At 42.4% G+C, this 21,646-nt stretch overlaps 1 protein-coding gene across 1 annotated transcript in view; it reads left to right on the top strand.

Annotated features, from left to right (window-relative positions):
* map7d2b (MAP7 domain containing 2b) overlaps nt 1–20,963 on the top strand; it is a 25,025-nt gene extending 4,062 nt beyond the window's left edge. The window contains exons 5-17 of the mRNA XM_023396892.2: nt 5,720–5,873; nt 8,424–8,513; nt 11,740–11,829; nt 13,010–13,128; nt 13,533–13,606; nt 13,693–13,901; nt 13,994–14,132; nt 14,531–14,711; nt 14,963–15,067; nt 15,514–15,577; nt 16,321–16,465; nt 17,271–17,566; nt 18,038–20,963. Of these exons, the coding sequence (XP_023252660.1) occupies nt 5,720–5,873; nt 8,424–8,513; nt 11,740–11,829; nt 13,010–13,128; nt 13,533–13,606; nt 13,693–13,901; nt 13,994–14,132; nt 14,531–14,711; nt 14,963–15,067; nt 15,514–15,577; nt 16,321–16,465; nt 17,271–17,562 (1,662 nt within the window). The 3' untranslated portion in view covers nt 17,563–17,566; nt 18,038–20,963. The remainder of the gene's footprint in view (nt 1–5,719; nt 5,874–8,423; nt 8,514–11,739; nt 11,830–13,009; nt 13,129–13,532; nt 13,607–13,692; nt 13,902–13,993; nt 14,133–14,530; nt 14,712–14,962; nt 15,068–15,513; nt 15,578–16,320; nt 16,466–17,270; nt 17,567–18,037) is intronic.
* The last annotated feature ends 683 nt before the right edge of the window (nt 20,964–21,646 follow it).

The raw sequence follows: 21,646 nt of genomic DNA, 5'->3' as shown, positions 1-21,646 counted from the left end.
AAATGTATAAAATTAACAAAATTATGATTTAAATCAGGCACGAAGAAAGAAGTCAACAAAGATCTGACCAAGTTTTAATACTGAATCCTGTTTGTCAAAGTTTCCACATCCAGTCCAAAGATCTTGTTAACATTTTACTTGATGAAGTCAAATTAATTGTGTTAGAGTGAATATACAGTGTATATATATATATATATATATGAGTATTTAGTATGTATGTGGCAGACAGCTGGTCGGAGCATGATGTGAATGTTTTTGTCCAGTCGGATCTCAGGTGATATGGTTAAAAATAATATCACAATATTAAATAACACACAATAATATTAATGTTTTATTATATTTATATGTGTCCCACAACAATAAACTATTACAAATTGACATAACATTATTCAAATAGATGATCTGTGCAATGAACCAGTAAATCAGCAACGTCAACTACTTATTCAGTCAATTTTCAAAAGACCATTTGTTTATAATAATTCATTTAGACGACATCATTTTGTGAAACAGTCACATAATCTGATCATAGCATCAAGATTCAGTTCATCTGGAGGTCGAGACAACAACACTGTGTCTACTTCCCCTTCATCTGGACTCTCCATCACTCTGTCGTTCACGTTCACGAACTCTGACTCAGAAACAAGGTCTGAGGATGAAACTGTGATGAAAGACATCAGACACCCGTGATCCTTCACCCTCTCACCGTTTCTCTCTCTCTGCTTTCCACCACTGAATTCATTGAGTCGATCCATAACCAGCTGCTGTTAGGCTGAACCGGAGTTTAAAGGAAATAGCAAGTAATTAATGCAGAAGCTCTAATGACTTTCTGTCAGCTGACCAATTGTGTGCGTTCGAGTGAAACGTGAAAAGTTCGGGCGGTTTTCTGCATTAGACTCGCTGCAGAGGGAATTATTCAAGGGTCCTAACGACGTACTTTTACGTCTCAGAGGTTTTGTGCCAATATTCAGTGTGAGCTCCTCGTCCTGGTCGGTCAGCTGATCTGTATATGTATATATATGTGTGTGTGTGTGTGTGTGTGTGTGTGTAAAGGTCGCAGGTTGTGGCTGTACAGAAAAGCTGATTAAAGCGTGATGTGTGAGTTATTGAATAAAAACAAACAGCGTCTGCTCAGCTTCACTGCTGCAGCAGCTTCACACATGAACAAGACTCCTCACTTTGTTCATTGCTGTGTGTGAGTCATGAGTGGGCGTCACGTGACTCATATTATTCTGATCTGTTTTTAGCGTCCAGCATGAATTATCTGCTGCGATTGTGCAACAGCCCCGTCAGAGCATAAATTATTAGCGCCTGTTCAAACGCTGAGCAGGGGGGGGGTCACCTCTCAGAGGGGATTGGAGGAGAAGAGGGGGGGGGGTCTCTATTGATTTAAAGCCTGTGTTTGCATGCTAACAGCCCCCTCCCCTCCACACACTCATATGCATAATGTAATGACATAATGATCGGTCAGTCTCACAGGGAGATGACATCACTGTATCATGTGCTGATTACTGGAACAGACAGTCGATGCTCGCAGCGCTGTGACAAGAACATATTTCTCCTGTGAGAAGAAAAAAATCTGCAGAATCAATGTGACCCAGATTATATAGAAGAACACACACAAGACTTAATATAGGATTTAAATCTGATGTTGATTTAGTCTTTTATTATAGATATTTACTGAACTAAACTTTAGTTACAGTTAGGGCTGCAACTTAATGATCGTTTTTATTGTTTTGATTCCTCTTCCTCAGTTTTCAGTTTAGCTTTAAATGGTTTAGTGTTTCACACTCGGCTTTTAGAATATTTGGATTTGAACATTTGGATTTTTACCTTGAACGTTTTATTTGAATGTTTTTTCTTTGTGGAACTTATTTGCTTGTTCATGTCGTGTCAAACCCCCAAAATATTCATTTCAAAGTGAGAGATATCAAAGAAAAATTCTTCCAAACTGTTTGACTTTGTTGCTTGATAAATGATTTAAACAATGATCCCACTTCCAAAATTATTGCAGTTCAATATTCTATCAATATATAATAGCAGTTCTGTCTCTGTTTGCAGGAGACAGTCTGTAGTTTATGACTGTCCAGTGCACCAGGACTATTGCATATGCAGTTGTTTTCATTTTTATCTGATTAATATTTAATGGATTAATCAGTTAATTTTTTTGTCCACCAGAATTTGTGGGAGCCCAAGGTGACAGCCAACAGTCACAGTTTTTACATTTTTATTAAAATTGTTGCTAATATATTTTTTGTACTAATATATATAAGTAATCAATGAAGTGACTAATCGTTTCAGCTGAACATTGTTGCTTTGTGATTATTTTACCTCAAAATAACTAAATTTACAGCAGCTTTTTTCAAATTCAAAACCTTTTCTATACGACTGAAGTCGCACGAACAAAATGTTTATCAGCGGAGGATCATGTTTGAAAAGCTCCTTGTTCTTGGGAGATCGGTTCAGGATCGTCACGGCGGTCCTGGATCAGTTTGTGTCTTTAGTGCTGGTCGTCTCGGTCGTTCACCTGTTCTCTGTTTAAAGTGTCAGTCAGTGTGATGCTCGTCGTGTTTTTCATCTCGACAGAGAGGCTCATTTAACATTTTGATAAAGCGTTGCAGATGTAAATTAATCCATTACGACTCACTCCAGAACATTTGCTGCTAATTAATGTTGATTAATGCACATGCCCCTGATAAATAAAACAAATGCAGGTTTAATAATGGAGGAACTGTGTAAAACTGCAAACTGTTAATAAAGAGAGGTTCTATTAGCTTTAACACCCCTTGTGGGACATGCTATTGTATAATTATTATACTATATATATATATACTATATTCCAGGCTGCATTACTGTGAGATCTGTCAGATTCTCCTACAGTCCTGAAGATGCAGCGAATGAGTCATGGCTGCAGTCTGCTCCTCCGTCCTGCTCTTCCCTCTGTTGTAGTTCCACTTTGATCTGTATCTACAGTACGTCTATACCTCCGTCCACCTCTCTCCTCCTCTCTGATGCCTCCCTCTCTCCCTTTAAATCCCTCTTCCCCTCGACTCTCCTCCCTCCTGCAGTCAGTGCGTGACTGTGCATGCACCTTCAGCAAACCCCCCACAATGCTGAGGTGGGGCCTTTCCATCCCTTATAAATAAACAGCACTGTGGAGCAGTGTATCAGCTTTATATTGGGCCATTACTGTGTATGCAGCTGCTGTCTGCTCACTGACACCCCCACATTAATAGTCACTGATTGAAAAACCAGTATGAGAGGAAGAAGGTGGAAGATAGACACAGCAAAAGAGAAAGAGTCGTCTCTTTATTTCTTTTTCTGGCCCTGCAACAACAAACTAATGTCTGCATGTGATCATAGGCACCAATCAGCAGAGAGAAGAAATATTAAACCAATAATAAATAAACGATCTAAACAATATACAATACAATAAACACAACACTAAATATACTTAAATATCTCCATAAAAATCAAGGCCTTAATCAATTACCTTAAAGAACTAATGTACAAATGAGACATCCAGAGGAAGACAACTGTACCCGTGTATTTTTATAATGTATGAGCCTGTATTTATTTAAAGTGCTTTTTATTTTTAACCATCCACTGGATTTCTTGCTGCTGGATTTTTAACTGGATTTTCACGCCACACCCAGATTACAGCAGAGGAGAGTTTCTCAGTGATGAGATGTTTATTCACAAAGCCTTCATCAGTATCACAGCTGTGCAGTACAGATGTCTGGATAATTGTGATTCCTTTAAAGGTAACTGGTGTCGTACGCAGCAGGGCAATGAGATATTTACATAGTAATCAATCAATATCCGCCACTGAAACAAAGAAGAAGGTGGAGACTGATCGGTATAATAAAACATAATACAGAGTATCTGCAGCTCTTTAAAAACCTTAAAAATCCTTTAATTAAGTTTCAATGATTTCATCTCCAAAGGTGTTGACTCTTGTCTCCTGCCCGCTGTAGCTGGTGTTGTGTTTGTGATTGTCAGCTGTCAGAGGTCACTCACCTGTAAACTAAAGGTGGTGATGGTTGTGACGGTGCTCTGTGCTGCAGGAGTCACTATAGTGAAAGAAGCTTTAGGAAAGTGTTGATTTTAAAAACGTAAATGAACTTAAAGCAGCTGTAATCGATATATTTATCACCCTGAAGCTCCTCTCTGCTTTACAGAGTTTCAGCTCGTTGTTTATCTGTGTATCGGAGCAGCTGCTGAACATAGTGGAGCATTTAGCAGCTAAAGAGCCAGATGTTTCCCTCTGGAGCTGGTGGAGACCAAACACAGAGAGAAAAGAAAGAGCGGGAACACTGGACTGAGATTCATCATGTGACACAAACATGACTCCATATAAATGATCATGTTGCTGTGTAACTGTTGGATGAGTAATTGGATCAATGATATGACATCACCTTTCTATCATACTTTATACTTTAACTGGTCTGATCGTGAAACAGGTTTTAAATTTCATCCCATATGTTATTAAAAAGGCTTCACATTTAATTTGGTAAACCTGCAGAAACCCTGTAATAACCCATGAAATCCCTTTGATTATCTGATATTAATATATATCTGAATAATAGATTAGACACTGTGTCGTCACCAGATCTGACAATAGCTCACTGTGTCTTCCTTATAAAAGCATAATGACAAGATGGACTTCTACAGCCCTGAAAGACTTTTAAGATCTTTATTCATTAAACAGTAAAAACCCAAATTTAAAGGCAGAAATTGCAGAAAGGCCTCTGGATTATTTATGGATCAGGCATGTTGTTTTTGCTCTTTATCATTATTGTGTATTAGCAGAGTAAGATCAAGACACAGCCTAGTGTCCACTCAGCTGACAGTTTATTAGATACACATATCTAAAACTAATCAGGTCTTACTCAGCAGCCCTGTGATGAATCTGCTGTTGAACTCTCCTGCATGTTTCTCATGCTTAGTCAACCCTCGCTGATATAAAGGGCGTAGTTCATACAAAACATATGCAAAAGGTTTTTCTTACACACTGAAAGATTTTATTATGTGTCACATATATTGTTTTAGTGTTTTTTTGTGATTTCTGTGTATTTTTTATGAAATTACAGCTTGTAAACAGGAAGGAGGCAGAGGAGGGTCGAAAGAGTGAAGGAGACTGGAGATAAAGCAAATGCAACCAGTATCAATATCCAGTCCACCCACTCCGTCTGTGTGTGTGTGTGTGTGTGTGTGTGTGTGTGTGTGTGTGTGTGTGTGTGTGTGTGTGTGTGTGTGTACGTGGGGGAGGTGACTGGTTGCATTTTGTCCCCTCCTGTAAAGTGCTCTGTGAAATAGACTCAGACATTAGAGAGAGAGAGAGAGAGAGAGGGAGATCGAGGTATAGAGAGAGCGAGAGAGAGAGAGAGAGAGAGGAAGGGTGGGGTGAACAACTGTGAGGTAGGGGAGAGAGAGAGAGAGGGAATCAGTGCTACCTAGAGGGAGCGGCAGACGGAGAGAGCGAGAGAGAGAGAGAGAGAGCTGCTGTATAATGTATCACTGAGTGACAGACGAGCGAGCGATCGAGCGCTGGTGACCGCCAGCAGACGAGCGCGAATAGGACGGAGGGGTGAGGCTGCTGCGGATGTATGCGGTAACCATGGCGCAGCTGTCTCCGAGCGCATCGCCAGGCGTCCGTCGCCGTAGCGATGGCTCAGTGAGAGAGTGTCTGTTCTTCCCTGTTTCTGAACGCAACGAGCAGGAGAGGCTGGAGGCCCTGGTTCGCCGGAGAGGTGGGGGCGCAGAGACAAGAGGAGGAGGTGGAGGAGGAGGAGGAGGAGGAGGAGGTGGAGGGGATCACCTGGATAACAGACCCAAACGATGGACATGGGGAGGACCGCCTGACGGAGCGGAGGGTGAGTATGATGGGAGGTGGTTTTGTTGATGAGATGATGGAGAAAGAAGGAGAATGATTGTGATGATGTCAGCGGAGGGTTGGTTTGAGATGTAGAACGGGGGAGAACAAACGGGTGGATACTGATGATGGGGGCTGGGAGTGGAGGAAAAGAGAGGAGAGGTGTTTGGCGAGGAGGTCTGGAGGTCAGGGGGAGAAGGAAGAGGGGGATGGTGGGATGTGATGAAAGGGAAGGGACGACAAAGCAGAAGAGGGCGGCTGCGGAAAAAGAGCAGATGAAGTGAGGATGAAGAGGGAGATGAGATGAAGTGATGGAGCGAAAGAAAAGAGAAGGGCAGTGGATGGAAAAGGGTGTGGAGGCTGCAATGCAGGAGCCGCTGAGCGCTTTGTCTCTGAGGCTCATCAGAGACGCTCTGTTTGTTGACAGTGACGAACGCTTCACGGAGAGATCACACACACTCAAGTTGTGTTTATAAACTGCTGCTGGTTTTGGCTTGTAAATGTGCTACAGGTCTGTGTGTGTGTGTGTGTGTGTGTGTGTGTGTGTGTGTGTGTGTGTGTGTGTGTTTATATGTGTGTGTCACTGCTCTGTTGTTTTATTTCCGCGATGGGAGACAGGTCTAATTCCCAGAAGAACAGGAGTTACACATCTAACCTTGAACGCAACAAGGCCGACGCAGACGAAGTGCGACATGAGGCAGTTTACGGTGCCAGCATCCATCTCGGTTTTTTTCCGCCTCTTTCTTTTTCTGCCGTGTCACATCCCCCCCGTCTTTTCCGAGATATTTCTGCCGTCATGTCGGCCAGCAGGAGGCCAAGAACGCCACCAGCCAGGCTCCAGATCCTGTGGTGCATTCATAACGCCATCAATTATTCACAGTACCCATCAGCCTCGCCGTTCTGGCACTGACCTGGGATCAGGGTCCACCCAGCAGCTCGTCTGGCTCCGGCTCGGCTGACTGGCAGGGAGGCTGCTCTGGGATCTGTCGGGGCCCAGCACAACGCTCACTGCAGCAGAAACAGCAGCATCTCATCTTACAGCTCCACTCGATTAAAGGACAGAGACTCACCGAAGACGCAGAGTGTGTGTGTGTGTGTGTGTGTTTCATGCTGCGTGTTTCTCCCTGTTACTGAGGGAGTCCACTGTGAAATCTGCTTTTTCTCAGTTTCATTCTAACAAGACACTCAGTCCGTCATGGCGGCGGCCGTTTGTTTTTCTGATCCAGAAATACATCACAACAGACTCTCGCATGGCCACGAGCTTTAGGGTCTGAAGGACTGAAAGAAATATGGAGGCAATCGATCAGCCAATCATAATCTGACCTTCCCGGCTATAAATCAACCAGCTATAACAGGGCAGACATTACAAACTCATGCTGTGCAGCCAAACTTTGGTCAAACACACAAAACTTAGAAATAAAAGTTTCCAAAGATGGTAAAAACATCAGGATCGATTTCTTTGTGGAGATGTGTTTAAAATGATTCTGAACACATCTGGAATATTTCTCTTGTTTGAATATTTAACATTATAAAGCTTCAACAAAGAGCTGGAATAAGATCTAATACAAAATATATGAAACTTTAGATGGAATCAGAGTTTTTATCCGAGTTTTCTAACCATGAAATGAAGGGTGAATAAATTGAATTGTGTTTTTAAGTCCATGTCAGTGACCCGTAGATGTCAGATTAAAAACATGCATTACCTTTACAATATTTTTATTACTGTAAATTAACAAACTGTGTATTTGCTTCCAGGCCTTTATTTGAATCAGAGCAGGTGTTTGTGTTTATTTTAAGCTCGCAGCATGAAGCTTTCTAATGTCGACCAGCCAGTCTGAATATCTCATCAGCTGCTGGATGATGGAGATGCTCATGGTGACGTGTGTCGTACTTCGTTCACACATTCATGTTCTTTGTGAATGTTGCTGATCCTCAGGTCAAAAGTTCAGTTTGTGGTTAATCCGTCCAACAGTTTGGTTTTTCTTTACAATGAGCTGGAAGACTTTCACGCTGATGAACTTTCCTCTTCTGGAGAAAATGGCCTCTGATTGTTGCTAGCTGGCTGATCACAGAGTGAACGGTTGGACACAGTCTCACTAATCTGACATCAGAAAGGTGTGTGTGTGGGGGGAGGGGTTTCTGAAGCTATGCAACCATGCAACAAGCAGCTGTGATTGAGTGTCCTAATCCCTTTTTACTTGTCATTGTCAGTCGACTACCTACAGTGTTCTCACGATGTAAGGGACTTTAACGCAGGGCGGTAAACGTTCATTTTGAAGGAAGCTCTGGTTCGCTCACAGCTGAATGACGCTTCCCTCTGTTCAGCCTTGTGAAAGCTGTTGCTGCTCGGCTTCATGTTGCATCTATAATCTTGTTTAATCCATCTGAAGGTTTCGATGCGACGCTTCCTGCGTGTGTGGATGGAGGCCGGTTGTTGTTCCCAGTGTGTCTTTCCCGTGTGTTTCGACGAGTGTCATGTGTCGGTGCATCCGAGCGTGTGTGAGTGTGTAACCGCTTTGCTTTTCTCCGCTCTGCTTCACCTGCTGCCCAGGTAACCCTAAGACCCCGCCCTGCCATGCCATTGGCTCCGCTCAGCCCAATGAGCCCCCCGCTGCTTCCAGTGCCGGCCAATCCTGTAACGGTACAGATCACATGACTCTCTGTGTGCCACGCCCACGCCGCTTCCCCGCCACCACCCCTGCTGTCTCACCTGCAGCTGCTCTGTGTCTGCATGTCTGTGGACGTGTCTGTGCTGTCTCACCGGCTGTAACGTCGTCCTGCAGTGCAGTGTTGGACGCTTCACCATGAACATACATGTCTTTACGTAGAGATGCGTCATCAGCGTGTCTGGATAACTGTAGTTCGCACAAGTTTCAAAATGTGAGCTACAAACTGCGCCTCTCTGTGGTCGAACAAATACATAGAGCAACATCCAGCACTGGAGATGAGCCGACGCCCCAAACGGAGATAAAACGAACAACGAGATTATTTATTTTTAGATTTATTGTCTAGGTAGAAATTCATTTAGCTGTTTCCAGGCTTCTTATTTTCTGCACAGTCTGGTTCAGGAAATGCTGCAAACCCTCCAGTGAACACATTAATGCTGCTCGGAAGCATCTTTGCAGAACCCGCTGGGAAAATCTGCAGCCGAATCTCAAGGTGTTTGATGCAGGAACATGTTTTTCTTTTCTTCTATCGTTGCCTCAATCACCCAGAGGAACATGTGGTTTGAGTTGCTGAAAATTATTTTAAATTCAAGCCTGAATCTCTGCCGTTTATAATAATAATAATAATAATAATAAGGATAATAATAATAATAACTTAGATTTTTATAGCGCCTTTCAAGCCGCTTTTATAACCCGAACCCGACACACTGTTCAGTACATGAGCAGCATGTTGTCGTCTGCACGAACACTGCTGACTTGATTATAAATTTATGCTGCAGAAGATTTAAAATAACTTCATGGACCTTGGTTTTCCCGTGTGATTATCAGCTGCGTGATATTTACATATTACAGCCAATTACTGTTCAGATTTTTACTAGTGTGACCTTCTTTAGTAACTTTGATTCACAATGAAAACAACTGCACATCCCGTCCCACAGAGAGAAATCACATCTCTGCTTGATTTTATTTAATGGAGACGCCACATGTGTAAAGATATGATTATTATTATAGACATATTTACTGAAATGATTATAAAGAAGCTTCAAGACGAAAATATCTCATAGCACAAGAAGCTTAATACCCTCTGCAAAAACTACTCCTTACTTCACTTTAAGTTCCCATCTTTAGCATTTACAAACATTACTGATTATAATAAACTAATAATAACTATAAGGATATTTGAAATGTATAGTAACATTTAAAATTCGCCTGAAAACATTATATTTTATGTGTTTTACTGGATTATCTGTTTCTACAGCAAAATCCACTAATGTCCCACCAGGAGGAGTTATAGTTATAAACACTTATATCTGCTTATAACTGCATTACAGTGTGTTATAAACCATCCATTAAACATTTATATGCTGCTTATAAACGCAACATAAAACCATGAAGTTAAAGTAAAAGAAATAACAGAGAGGAAAAGACAAAGAACTGCGACCTCCAGCACCGACTGTCTTCAGACTATCTGTGTTTCTCTGTCTGGGTTTGTGGGTGTGTAACAGAAAGAGCCCGTTTTCATCTGCAGTTCACGGTTCATATTCCCACTCATGTTCTCCTTTGTGGCTAATGAGTGTCACACACACTCACACACACACATACATGCTCCCCCACCCCCAGCATTATCACAACAAAGGGCTGCTCCACTTCCTGTCTTCCTGGCCCAGAGCCGTGTTTAGCGATGCATACATATCGTTCTCAGCAGGGAGCCCAGTCCATAAAACGCCCAGCTTCTCTACACACACACACACACACACACACACACACACACCCACACACACCCACACACACACCCACACACACCATACATCATACCAGACCGTACCAGACATCCACCCTGTAGCTATCTGTGAAACTTATTAGACCCCACCTCCGCACAGGCAAGTGCAATCAGATCGAAACACACACACACACACACACACACACACACACACCATCCACCAGACATTTCCAATCATCCCTGTCCAATATTACAGATGCAGCCAGAGTAGACCCCCCCCCCCGCACTGAACTGAACCAGCTCACACCCTGAGGGGAATTAAACAAAAACTCACATTTTTTTATTGTATTTTAAGGTTCTTACTTCTTCACCAGACTGTGGAGAAACATAAGAGCATCGGTTTGTAATATCACACGTCTCCGTCTTTGTGGAGCGGCCTGCAGTAAGAGCGCAGGGCGGATGCAGAGAGGATGATTAGAGAGGAAGAGGAGCTGACGCCGGGTCAGCGGGACGATAGAGTCTCACTCTGCCTCACTTTCAGCTCGGACTCTGTCTGTTGATCAACGACCATAAAACAAACTAACAACATTTAAAAGAAATAGATTCATGTCAAATATATCAAATCAATCTTAAATTAGAAAATGTGCAAACCAATGAGAAGATTGAGGATTACTTGTCATCTTTCAAATTAGTGCAGCATGTGAACACAGTTTATGTTTTAGGGCAAAAGTGAAAGTAATTTCACATCTGTAATTAATTTGTAAGAAACAGTTTTTTTTAAGTTTCTTTAATTAAATTTCTCCACCTGAAAAATAGTTAAATCCATTAAAAAACATTATATTTCTTCATCTTTTATTTACTGTATTTATTTCTTTAGTTTTTTTAGTTTATTAAATGGATAAAACAAATTAATGAACATTGTGTAAATGTAATGATAATGTGTTTTTTATCGGTACAGGTTTCTCTTAGTCACTCTAAAAAGAGTTTAGAATTAAAACAGTTTTTGACATATGATATAAGCATTAAATGCAGTAATAGAAAAGTATTTTTAACGTGTTTCATGTCTCCTCCAGACTTTAGCTGTCTATTATCTTCTCTCGTCACGGTGCCTTCAGGTGCTGTAGGAAACATTAGCATCAGCTGCATCTCTGTATCATCCCCCTCCATGTCATGATGAAGCAGGTTGCAGACGAGGCTGCGCTCTCTGTTCTGCTGCTTCATTTCTGTCTTGCATCACCAAGGTTAATTCATTCAGCGGCCTGCATGGCTCATCGATCGGCGGGATTATTTTCTGTGCGAGCTGGCAGTTTTGTGTTTGTCGTGTGATGGGTGTTTGTTTTGGGGATCAGGACGTTTATTGAACGTATTCGTGACATTGCCATCATCAGTCAGTACAGCAGCTGCAGCGAGTCTGTGCTGCTCTCTCTGGGTCTGTGTTGCTCATTTCTGATTTTGTTTTATATTTTTTTTATTTTTATTAGTTGTTGATTTCCTGTCTCCACCCGCCATGGACCCGCCAATCAACAAGCAGCTCTCCAACTCTTCAGCCGCCCTCCACTCACCAGAGAGAGGTGAGAAAGATTCAATTCATTCAATGAAACTATAGATTTTTAGATGCAGAGAGAGATTCATGTCTGATTCTGCAGCATGATGAGAACCTGTAGCTGCTCGAAAGGTAAATGCCAAGAAAGCTGCTCCAGTGTAAAGGTGTGTGTCCATGTGTAGTGTGATTATAGATCAGCTCTAGCTTCTATATTAATACTGTGAAAGTATCAAAGCCTCAGTCCACAGAGAAATGCACACAGCCTGTATTCAGAAACTGAGCCTTAAAACCAGCCGTCAGGACTTCTGGAACTTTGTGATGTCACAACGAAGCAGTCACCAAGCCCCGCCCACCTGGACCCACCATACGAAACTTGCAGGATTTGGTTTCTCTGGAGTGTTTTTTTTTTCTCTGGAGTGTTTTTACCTGAAATCTGCTATATTTTTATTGGCTCACTCAGAAAACAGTCAGCCAATCAGAGGAGAGCCTCCTCTCTTCTGATTGGCTCACCAACCTGTTGTTACTAGAGCTGCAGAGAGAAGCCTGAGAGAGGAGATGTAAAACTACACTGAGATGGTTTTATATCTTCTGCTGGATCAACACTTCAAAATAAAACACAGAAGAAGAAAATATGGATCTTTGAATGATCTGTAGAAGTGATTAAACAACACGAGTGATCAAGGTTCACATCATGCTGATAGTAAAACTATGACTGAACTGTAAGTAATGCAGAGAAGGAGGTAGTTATCTCTGTCCTGAGTGGTGCCTGCAGCTCCTCTCCTCAGTCTTCTGTGGGTTTTTGGAGGCTGGAAAATAAGAAGACACTGTTCAGAGAGATTTCAGTTAGAAAGTCAGAGACGATAAAATCCCCACTCCCAGTGGAAATTATACTGTTGCCTAGGCAGGATTAGGTAAAGGCATACTGAACATAATGTGTGAATCCAGACAGAAGGATGGCTAAATGTGAAAGTAGGTTCAAAATCTCAATACGAGTCATTTAGAGAAAATGTTTGAACACTGAACAAAATATTTTAATAATAACTTTAACTGAACTTGATAAAAAGATCTTCACTCACCGGATTTTCTGATTTCTCTGTGTCAATCATCGGTGTCTACGTTTGTGTTTTTGTGTGGATTTTTCAATCCATCTGTGTGTGTGTGTTCGTGTGTGTTCGTGTGTGTGTGTGTGTTGGTTTGTGACGCATCAGTGTCTTTTGTGTCCCATCGAACAGCTTCCCCCAGCAACCACAGACCATACAGAAGTTCCTCCAACCGCAGGAGCATCGCTGGGTTCCCCGAGGAGGCGTCCAGAGCCAAAACACCCACGGTCAGACCTCACACACACACACACACACACACACACACACACACACACACACAAACAAACAAGAGTTCATTATGTCAGACTCTTATGTAGCTCACAGGCTTGTCAGTGTTTTCAGGAGTTATACTCATGTTTAAAAATTCATGTCGTATTGAGCGAGTGAGTCAGAAAGTCATTCTCAGCTGTATGTTTCTATACAGTCAGTAATACTGATAATGGCGGCTTCTTTCCTGAACACAGCTGTTCACAGTGCTGGTGGAAACACTAAGTGAAGCTTCTTGTCTGGTGAGACTCTCCTCAGGTCGTTCTGGATGAAGTTCTGGGCTCTGACCTCTGACCTCCAGCAGGTGGATTTTCTTTGTTCATATCATTATTAATATTAATTAATTGATTCATGTGATTCGCAGGGGGAGACTCCAAACACACCGGTTCGCAGCTCTTCCTTCAGGGCCAACAGCAAAGGCCCGGCCACACCAAAAAGGTATGAAACACACACACACACACACACACACACACACACACCTGGATTACAGTCCAGATGATCTGATGCTGTCGTGGGTTTTTTAGGGTGAAGTCGACCAGGAGTCGTGCCCAGTCTCCCTGCTCTCCGGGACAGTACCCGCCCTCCCCGCTCAGGCAGAGAGCCACCACCCCCGGCACCGACGACAGGGGTCACTCTGAGGTCAAAGGTCACGGCACCCTGGAGAGGAAATCGACCAAATCTGAAGCTTCAGAGAAGAAGATCCCCAAATCCACCAGCAGAGAACTAACCGCAGGTAAAGGCGCCGGGCGTCATGCGTGACTTTGTTTTTGATGACATCAGTGTCGGTGTCAGACAGAATCAACCCTCCCTCGTCTCCTCGCACAGAGTCTCCAGGCACGCCCACGGGCAGGAGCGTCGGTGGGACGACGGACGCCGAGGAGGCGTCCAGGCTGCTGGCCGAGAGACGACGTCTGGCCCGAATACAGAAGGAGCAGGAGGAGAGACAACGGCAGGAGGAGGAGAGGTGTGTGGTCGTCTACATACGTGATTCTTAAAGGATAATTCCAACCTTTTCAACAGGAACTACTGCAGAGGGATGTTTTAGTTTGATCGATTAAACTGTGTTTTATTCATTTACAATTCGATCAATGTTTTTGTTTTGTCGATGCTTCAGTGGAAAATATTATTTTTTTGACAAACTGAACAATAAATATTGATTAGACCTAGTTTCACCCATCATTGCCCATCACAGCGATCAATAATGTCCAGTCAGTTGTGTTAGTACTTTTTTGTTCTGGATTCAGCTTCAGTTCTAACAAACACGACTCGTCTTTAATGATGTTTCAGAGAATAATCACAGAAAAGAAACGACGGGATCCAGATGATAGAAATGTGCGATTATTGTTTCTCGTGCTCCTTCAGGCTGCGGGCGGAGGAGGAGCAGCGGAGGCAGCAGGAGGCGAGGGAGCGACAGGAGAAAGCTGCACAGCTGGCCGAGGAGGAGAGAGTGAGGAGGGAGGAGGAGAGGAGGAGCAAGGAGGAGGAGGAGAGACGACAGAAGGAGCAGAGATGGAAGGACATGCACGATCAGCTGGACAGAGAGGTCACCGTCTGTTTTACTGTGTTTATCTAGAAAATATCCCAGAATCCTTCAGTGTGAGTTGAACTTCAGGTAACAGCTGAAGTCTTTTAGCCTGAGATTCTGTTTCACTGTCCCTGCTGGTTTTCAGTGATATCTTTAACACTCTGAGCGGTTTGATGGAGATACGGGTGATAAATTATAATCTACGTGGTTTTAAAGTGAAGTTCAGAGACAGAAAAGGTGAATAACTGGATGTTCCTGATGTTTTTCAGAGGGAGGAGGCGTTCCTGCGAGCCCAGAAAGAGGCTGAGAGGAAGAGACAGGAGAGAGAGCTGCTGCACATCCAGGAGGAGCAGGAGCGACTGCAGAGGAAGAAGGTAGCACAGATATATTCATATATACATATATATGTATATATATATATGTATATATGTATTTACCCAGTATATATGGTATGTATATGTTTCAGAATAAAGGACAAACATTAAGCAATAGTACTACCACTTATAATAGATCATACAAACAGCAGTTGGCAAAACAATCCCACCACAAGCTCCATTTAGTTGCTGTTCTAGACCTTTTTATCATATCACATGATCTTCATCAGCACACTGATTCTGTCCAGTTGTCATGAAGAGAAACCCAGATGAAATATTTTTGTCATCCAGCGATGGAATGTAAATTTGAACATTTACAATGTTCTGAGAACCGAGAAAACTCTATCTGCTGAGGAAGATCATAAAATCTGACCAAAAGCTCCAGAAATCTTACTAAATGGAGATTTCTTATTTTTGTTTGAGCCGTGTTTCGTGTGTTTGAACAGAGAATCGAGGAGATTATGAAAAGAACAAGGAAAAGTGAAGTGGAGCCTCCATCTGGTGCCTCAGGTGAATGTTAGATATGTCCTACCTCCAATGCACACACACACACACACACACACACACACACACACACACACACACACACTTCTGAACTCATGCCCTCATCTTCCTGATGGCTTCATTATCTGCAGCAGCAGAATTTATTTGCTCTTTTATTTTGTTTGTTCTTTTACTTGTTTGTTGTTTGTTGTTTGTTTTCTTCCTCGTCATTTTTCTTTCTTCATGTTTTTTACTGTAAAATGTTTTTATGTTTTTTTTTTGTTTCTCCAACATGATGATGTTTTGGTGAAACTGAGCTGAGCTGCAGCTGCAGTGTGACTCAGCAGTGTTAGACAGGCAGGGGGACAGTGCCTCCTGCTGGTTGTTGGCAGTAACACCATCACCTACATCAGCTCAGCTCAGGTGAAACACACTAATCTCTGCAGTGTCACACACCGAGTTTCAGCATCTGCCAAACAGACGATCAGGACAGAAATGTCTCCGCAAACAGTGAACACCATGTTTCCTCACGTCACCTGAACACACAGCGGAAGAGCGTCTCACACTTTATTTTCTATTAACTGGAACATTAAAGCAGAAATGTAAAGTCTTCTCAGCCTGAGGGACGTGAAGACTGAGAAACTCCAGGGTGTAACTGTCGTTTGTCTCACTGACAACAACAAAACAACAAAAAGAAAAACAACACTTAAGTTAAAAAATAGATATATTCCTCAGAGAAGCGCGTTTCTGACATCACTGTGTTTTCGCAGCGTCTGACCTGAGAGCCGAAGCTCCGGTCGCTCTGGAGGAGGACACCTCGACTCCGGCTGAAGCCCCCGTCATCATGCTGGGACCCCTGGAGAATAAGAGCTGTGTGGACGAGCTGTCTGACGGAGTCCAGTCCATGGACGTCAGGTAGGTCCACATGACTCTCAGGTGTTTTCAGCTCCGTGTGACTGTGACACTGAAGAGCTTAACGCTCAGTTTCACATTGATCTTTAAAAACATAACATGAATTTAAACGTTGACTCAGCATGTTTGTCGGATGCGAAGAATCACTCGCAGTTTCTTTTTCATACATGTCTCTGCTTCATTTTAGTGTCTGCCACGTCTCGTCTGCACTGAAGTGACTCGCCACATACCAGTCAGCCTTTGTGCATCTCATTGTCTTCCCATGTTAATTCTGCTCATCCAGTGTTTAGTGTCGAGTGTCTCGACTGAAGGAGCAACGATTCATTTATATGTCATTGTTCAGATTAGTGCTGCAGCCGATGATCAATCCATTTCCATTTGTTTCTGATTATTGATGAATTGTTTGGTCTCACAAAAGCCAGAAATTAGTTAAAAATGCTCCTTACAATTTACAAAAAATTGCTTTTTGTCTGATCAGCAGAGTCTGAATTATTGATTTACTATCAGATAAGACAAAGAACAACAGCAGGTTGTTATAATTGAAGAAGCTGGAATGAAGGAATGTTAATTGGTTTAACTGATAATCAAATGAATTACTTATTAACTTTTTGTTTATTTATCCGACTTATCATTTTCGCCCTCGTTCCAACACAGAGGCTTCGTTCTTCCAGATCTGACCTAGTCACATGTTCACAGCTAAACCTAAAGACGAACCTCAAGTGGCTGAATATTGCTTTAATGCTGCAGCTGTGTTTTGAAAAGTGCTAATAAATAAATATTGTGTCTCTGTCATCATTGTTCCTTTAAGCTCTCCATCTGTCTCCATCAGTCCTGTGTCCAGGGAGGAGCAGGCGAGCGCTCAGGAGTTTTCACCCGTCACCGAGGTAACGGACGGCTGCCCTCTGGAGCACCTGATGGACCTCGACGCCCAGGGGCAAGGACAGCGACAGGGTGCAGAAACGCCCCCTTACCCAAAGTTGCAGGCCGGCAGCGGGGTCGGCGACCTCAACAAGAACCTGCTGATTCAGGCGTACAGCGCCGCCTCTGAATCCTCCCAGCTCATCCACAGCGTCGGCCCGAGCAAGCTGGACGTCCAGTAGCCAGGTAGAGACAGAACGACCGGTGGTAAAGAGCGGTTTCCAAGACAGGGAGGCTCTACTGAAAGATGCTGTCAAGTTGCATTGTGGGAGTTGTAGGATGCAGTGTTTTTGAAGCTTGACCCACATCAGGAGTCAAGATATCTCAGTCTCTAGACCAATACAACAGAATAGTTCAGTGAAATTTACACCTGACGCTGAACCACAGCAGCATTTCATTATTACACTTTGTTTTTGTTCTTATAAGGATTAAAATGGACTTTAACAAACAAAACATAACACCTGGAATAAACCAGATTAATATCAAAGCTGGAGCGGTTTATTCCAGTAGTCGTGATGTGCAGCTGCCGTCAGAATATTATGCACAAAATGAAAATAGTGAAACTGAGCTGCAGGAATCTGATGGTGTTTAATGTCTAAAGAGGCAGGGAGATGGACTTTGAACAGATTTCTGCTTTGTCTTCTTTTTCTCGTTCAGGGCTTTTTCAGGAGCTGGTTCAGTAGAAACAGGAGCCAGGACAAACAGACCAAGAGACCATCACCATCAACAACAACAACAACAACAACAACAACAACAACAACAACAACAATCATCTCCACAAGGAATAACAGCTGAACACCTGATTTCTCATCTGTATTACCAAACCACACACACACACACACACACACACACACACACACACACACACACACACACACACACACACACACCTGTCACGCTTCTGGCAACATTTACAGGCAGCAGTGCAAATGGGCAATTTTGACTCTTAGAAACAGAGTTTGATAAAATCCTGCAAATAATGTGAAACATATTTAAGACATGATTGTCATAAGAGGAATTCTTGGAGTCTTGCATGTTTGTCCTTTGAAAAGAAGGAGTTTAGGAGGTAAAATGACTGTAAACTTAAGTTCATGGTCAGGTTTATTTAAATAAAACTTGTAGGTATGAGGTGGGGTAGTTCGAGGTCAGTGTCAGCTAATATCTGTACACATTAACCTGCTTTTCATTTACAGATTACACGTGGTTTTGCATTTAAGACATCTCACAAAAGCTGCTGACGTTGGCCTTGATCTCAGTCCTCTGAAGGTGTAGAGACGTGCAGTACGTCTCCTCGACACCTGTTCCTCTCCGAGCCAACATTGCCCAGCTGCACTGCCGCCAAATATCACTCGAGTATCATCCGCTTTAATCTCTCACCCCTGCTTTTGTAAAACTCTGTAAATAGATGTGACTGGGTGGAGGAGTCTGTCGTGGGAGGGACGGGCAGCGGCTCTGTAGCAGTTTATCTGGAGGGACGCCGTAAAACAGACGCTGTTGTGTGAATCCTGTGTAGCATCTTCAGTGAGGACTAGCTAGTCGAGCTGTTTTATGGTTGTAGCTTTGTACTTGAACAGTGTGGGAGTTTCTCTCTTTCTCGTCAGTGTTTCTGATGGTTACTGTGTGTTTATCCCACCGCTCGCCTGCTCTTCTGCTGACAGCGACTCCTGCTTCTATAAAACCCGGTCTGCTGTAGATTTCCTGTCATCCTGATGCTGGAGAAAACTATCACATATAACCCCACTGTCGCTCCCTAACACGTAGAGCCTATAGCTTCGGTTTCTCTGCCGCTCGTCACTTAACTGATGGACGTTTTGTGGACTAGCAACGATCCACAGCAACGATATGAAGAAAAGTTGGAGGGAAAAGGGTAAAAAACAAAACAAAATGTCCTGTATTTTTATCTGCAGGTCAGGAAAATATTGACACAGTGTGTTGTGTATTTGTCTGGCACTGACTGTAACCATGCAAGCTGCAGTTTATAGTACTTAACAGTAGTTGTGTGTTTCACTGCTCTGAAGACGCTTACATCTCCACCTCAGCTCATTCCCCCAACTAAAATATACCTCACCGATTCAGAACAGACTCTGGTGTTAAACAGCGTTCACCACCTCGCAGCTCATCACCTCTGAGGCCTTAAACCTCCGTGCAGTTAGCATCTTCCCTCTGTGCGTCACCCTGGGGCTGTTTCATCCAGCATGTGCACCTCTCGCTGTTTAAAGGCCGTTCTCCACTAAGAGGACCGGGAACTAGAGAAACGATTCTGTGAAAGGAAGGTTGGATCAACATTTGAACAAAACATGCAAATCCCCCTCCGACCCTCAGGGGCCCCAAACGCCCCACATTCACTGTGTGGATGATCAGGACCATAACCAGGATTTTAAAAATGCTGATGTCATAGTCTACATCTCCCCGGCAGAACCCCACCCACCTATGAAAATTTAAACCAACCGTTTAGCATCAAATCCTGTTGTATTTATTCAACTGTTGCATTATGGTCTGGCGCCAGTTGTTCATTCTGGTGGAGAACACTAGATTCTTTTTCAACAGCCTCCAACTGAACTCTCTACAAACTTAAGAAGTATTTAAGAAAAAACACATTTTATTCATTCTGCAGTGCCACTTTTGTACATTTGATTTCACTATATTTTGGTCAGGTGCCAGGTTCGCTTCTCTGGGGTAAAATACTTACCAATTAGTTTTTTTAATTTCATCTGTTGAGGTTTTTTTTTGGGCCTAAAAACAGTCAAAATATATTAGAATCAGCCTTAAAAATGCGACCTGTGTAGTATGTGTGTAACTGTAGAATGTAAATCCTTCAAAATGTCCAGAAATCATACTTGACCTCTGTGTCCTCAACAGCAACAGCTTTAATTTAGTTCACGTTGTGGTCATCTGGTTCATATTCCCATGTAAAACAGCAAAGACAGATGGTGATGGTGAAAGTTTGGTCTTTTTTTTTTTAGGGGGCAAACAAACCTAAATTGGATCCGGGTTCAAAGAGAGTTCTTGAAAAACTTTCCTGTTGTGGAAAAGTTTCACACTGAAGGAAAAAAGTGTTTCCCCCGTCACTGCTGCAGCCTTCGGCTCGTTGTTTTACGTTTTCCCGCTCCTGTCGGCTTCCCTCTCTCCATGTTAGCTCATCATTCCTCCAGATTCTGCTGAAACTCATTGTAAGAGGGTCTCCTGGGTCCCCTTGTATATGACATAAAAATAAAGGACATAATGTTTATCCTAATATTACTTAAACTCTGTGACACTGCAGCTTGGTGGAATATATCATTGTAGATGTGGTGCATGGATAACTGCTGAAAAAGAACAATAAACTTCATCAAGCCATTTGTGTCCGTGAGCTGGATAAATAAACAAATGTATAATAACGGGAAACAGACGCCGGTGACAGATTGAAGTGAAATAATAAAGATTCAGTCTGTATGAGATGTTTAGTCTTTGACATTCATAATAAGTGACGTATGAAATGACAAATCTAGTGTAGGGCTTGATGAAGCCACTTATTTCTCATTATATCTCACTGTGTATTGACTTTATGCTGCACTGAAATTAAAACTGATCTGCAAAAATTGAAGTGAATAATGAATTTTTGCTTGCACAGCTGCTTTAACCTGAAGTTATGAGATAAAAAAATATTATTAAGAACACAACATCACTTCCTTTTTAGTCTTTCAACCTTCAAAATAAAACATTTCTCTCACCTAGTCGCACAGAGTGTGATGGTACAAAAAAGATACTATCATCACTGACAAAATGTTAAGAATGGAAATAGAAATATTAATGATAAGTCAAAATTATGAGTTTTTAAATCAATACAATGAGATATAAAGTCACATTTATGAGACACTAAATCAAAATTGTGATAAAGGTGAAATTATGAGCTTCAGTAAGCCCAAATTTTGAGTTGTGTCATAATTTTAGTCTAAGAAATGTTCATCCTTCTTAAAGTTTTCCTGGTGGAAATTGTTTTCCGTGATCTTTGATCTATTAGCGCAACACAAGAAAAATATTTCATTTTTTATTCCACATTATTATTAGAAAATAAGGAGAATTCGTAAACTTTCACACTGCATTATTAAACCTGCTGCACTTTATCAGGACATGGACAATTAAGAGTTGTAGAATAAGTTCTGTAGCCCATCTCAGGTTTATATTCAGTGATGGCCTTCCATATTCACAGTGACCTTTTCAGACTAATTTGGCTGCAATTACTGACGCTGAAATTTTACAAGTTCTTCTAAATACTTTACACTTTAT

This window comes from Seriola lalandi, unplaced genomic scaffold (assembly GCF_002814215.2).
Source record: "Seriola lalandi dorsalis isolate HSWRI2012SDOR001 ecotype SW California unplaced genomic scaffold, Sedor1 jcf7180002054984, whole genome shotgun sequence".
In the NCBI taxonomy this organism is placed as follows: domain Eukaryota; kingdom Metazoa; phylum Chordata; class Actinopteri; order Carangiformes; family Carangidae; genus Seriola; species Seriola lalandi.
The sequence above is the reverse complement of the archived record's forward strand: the minus strand, read 5'-3'. Positions and strand labels throughout refer to the sequence as shown.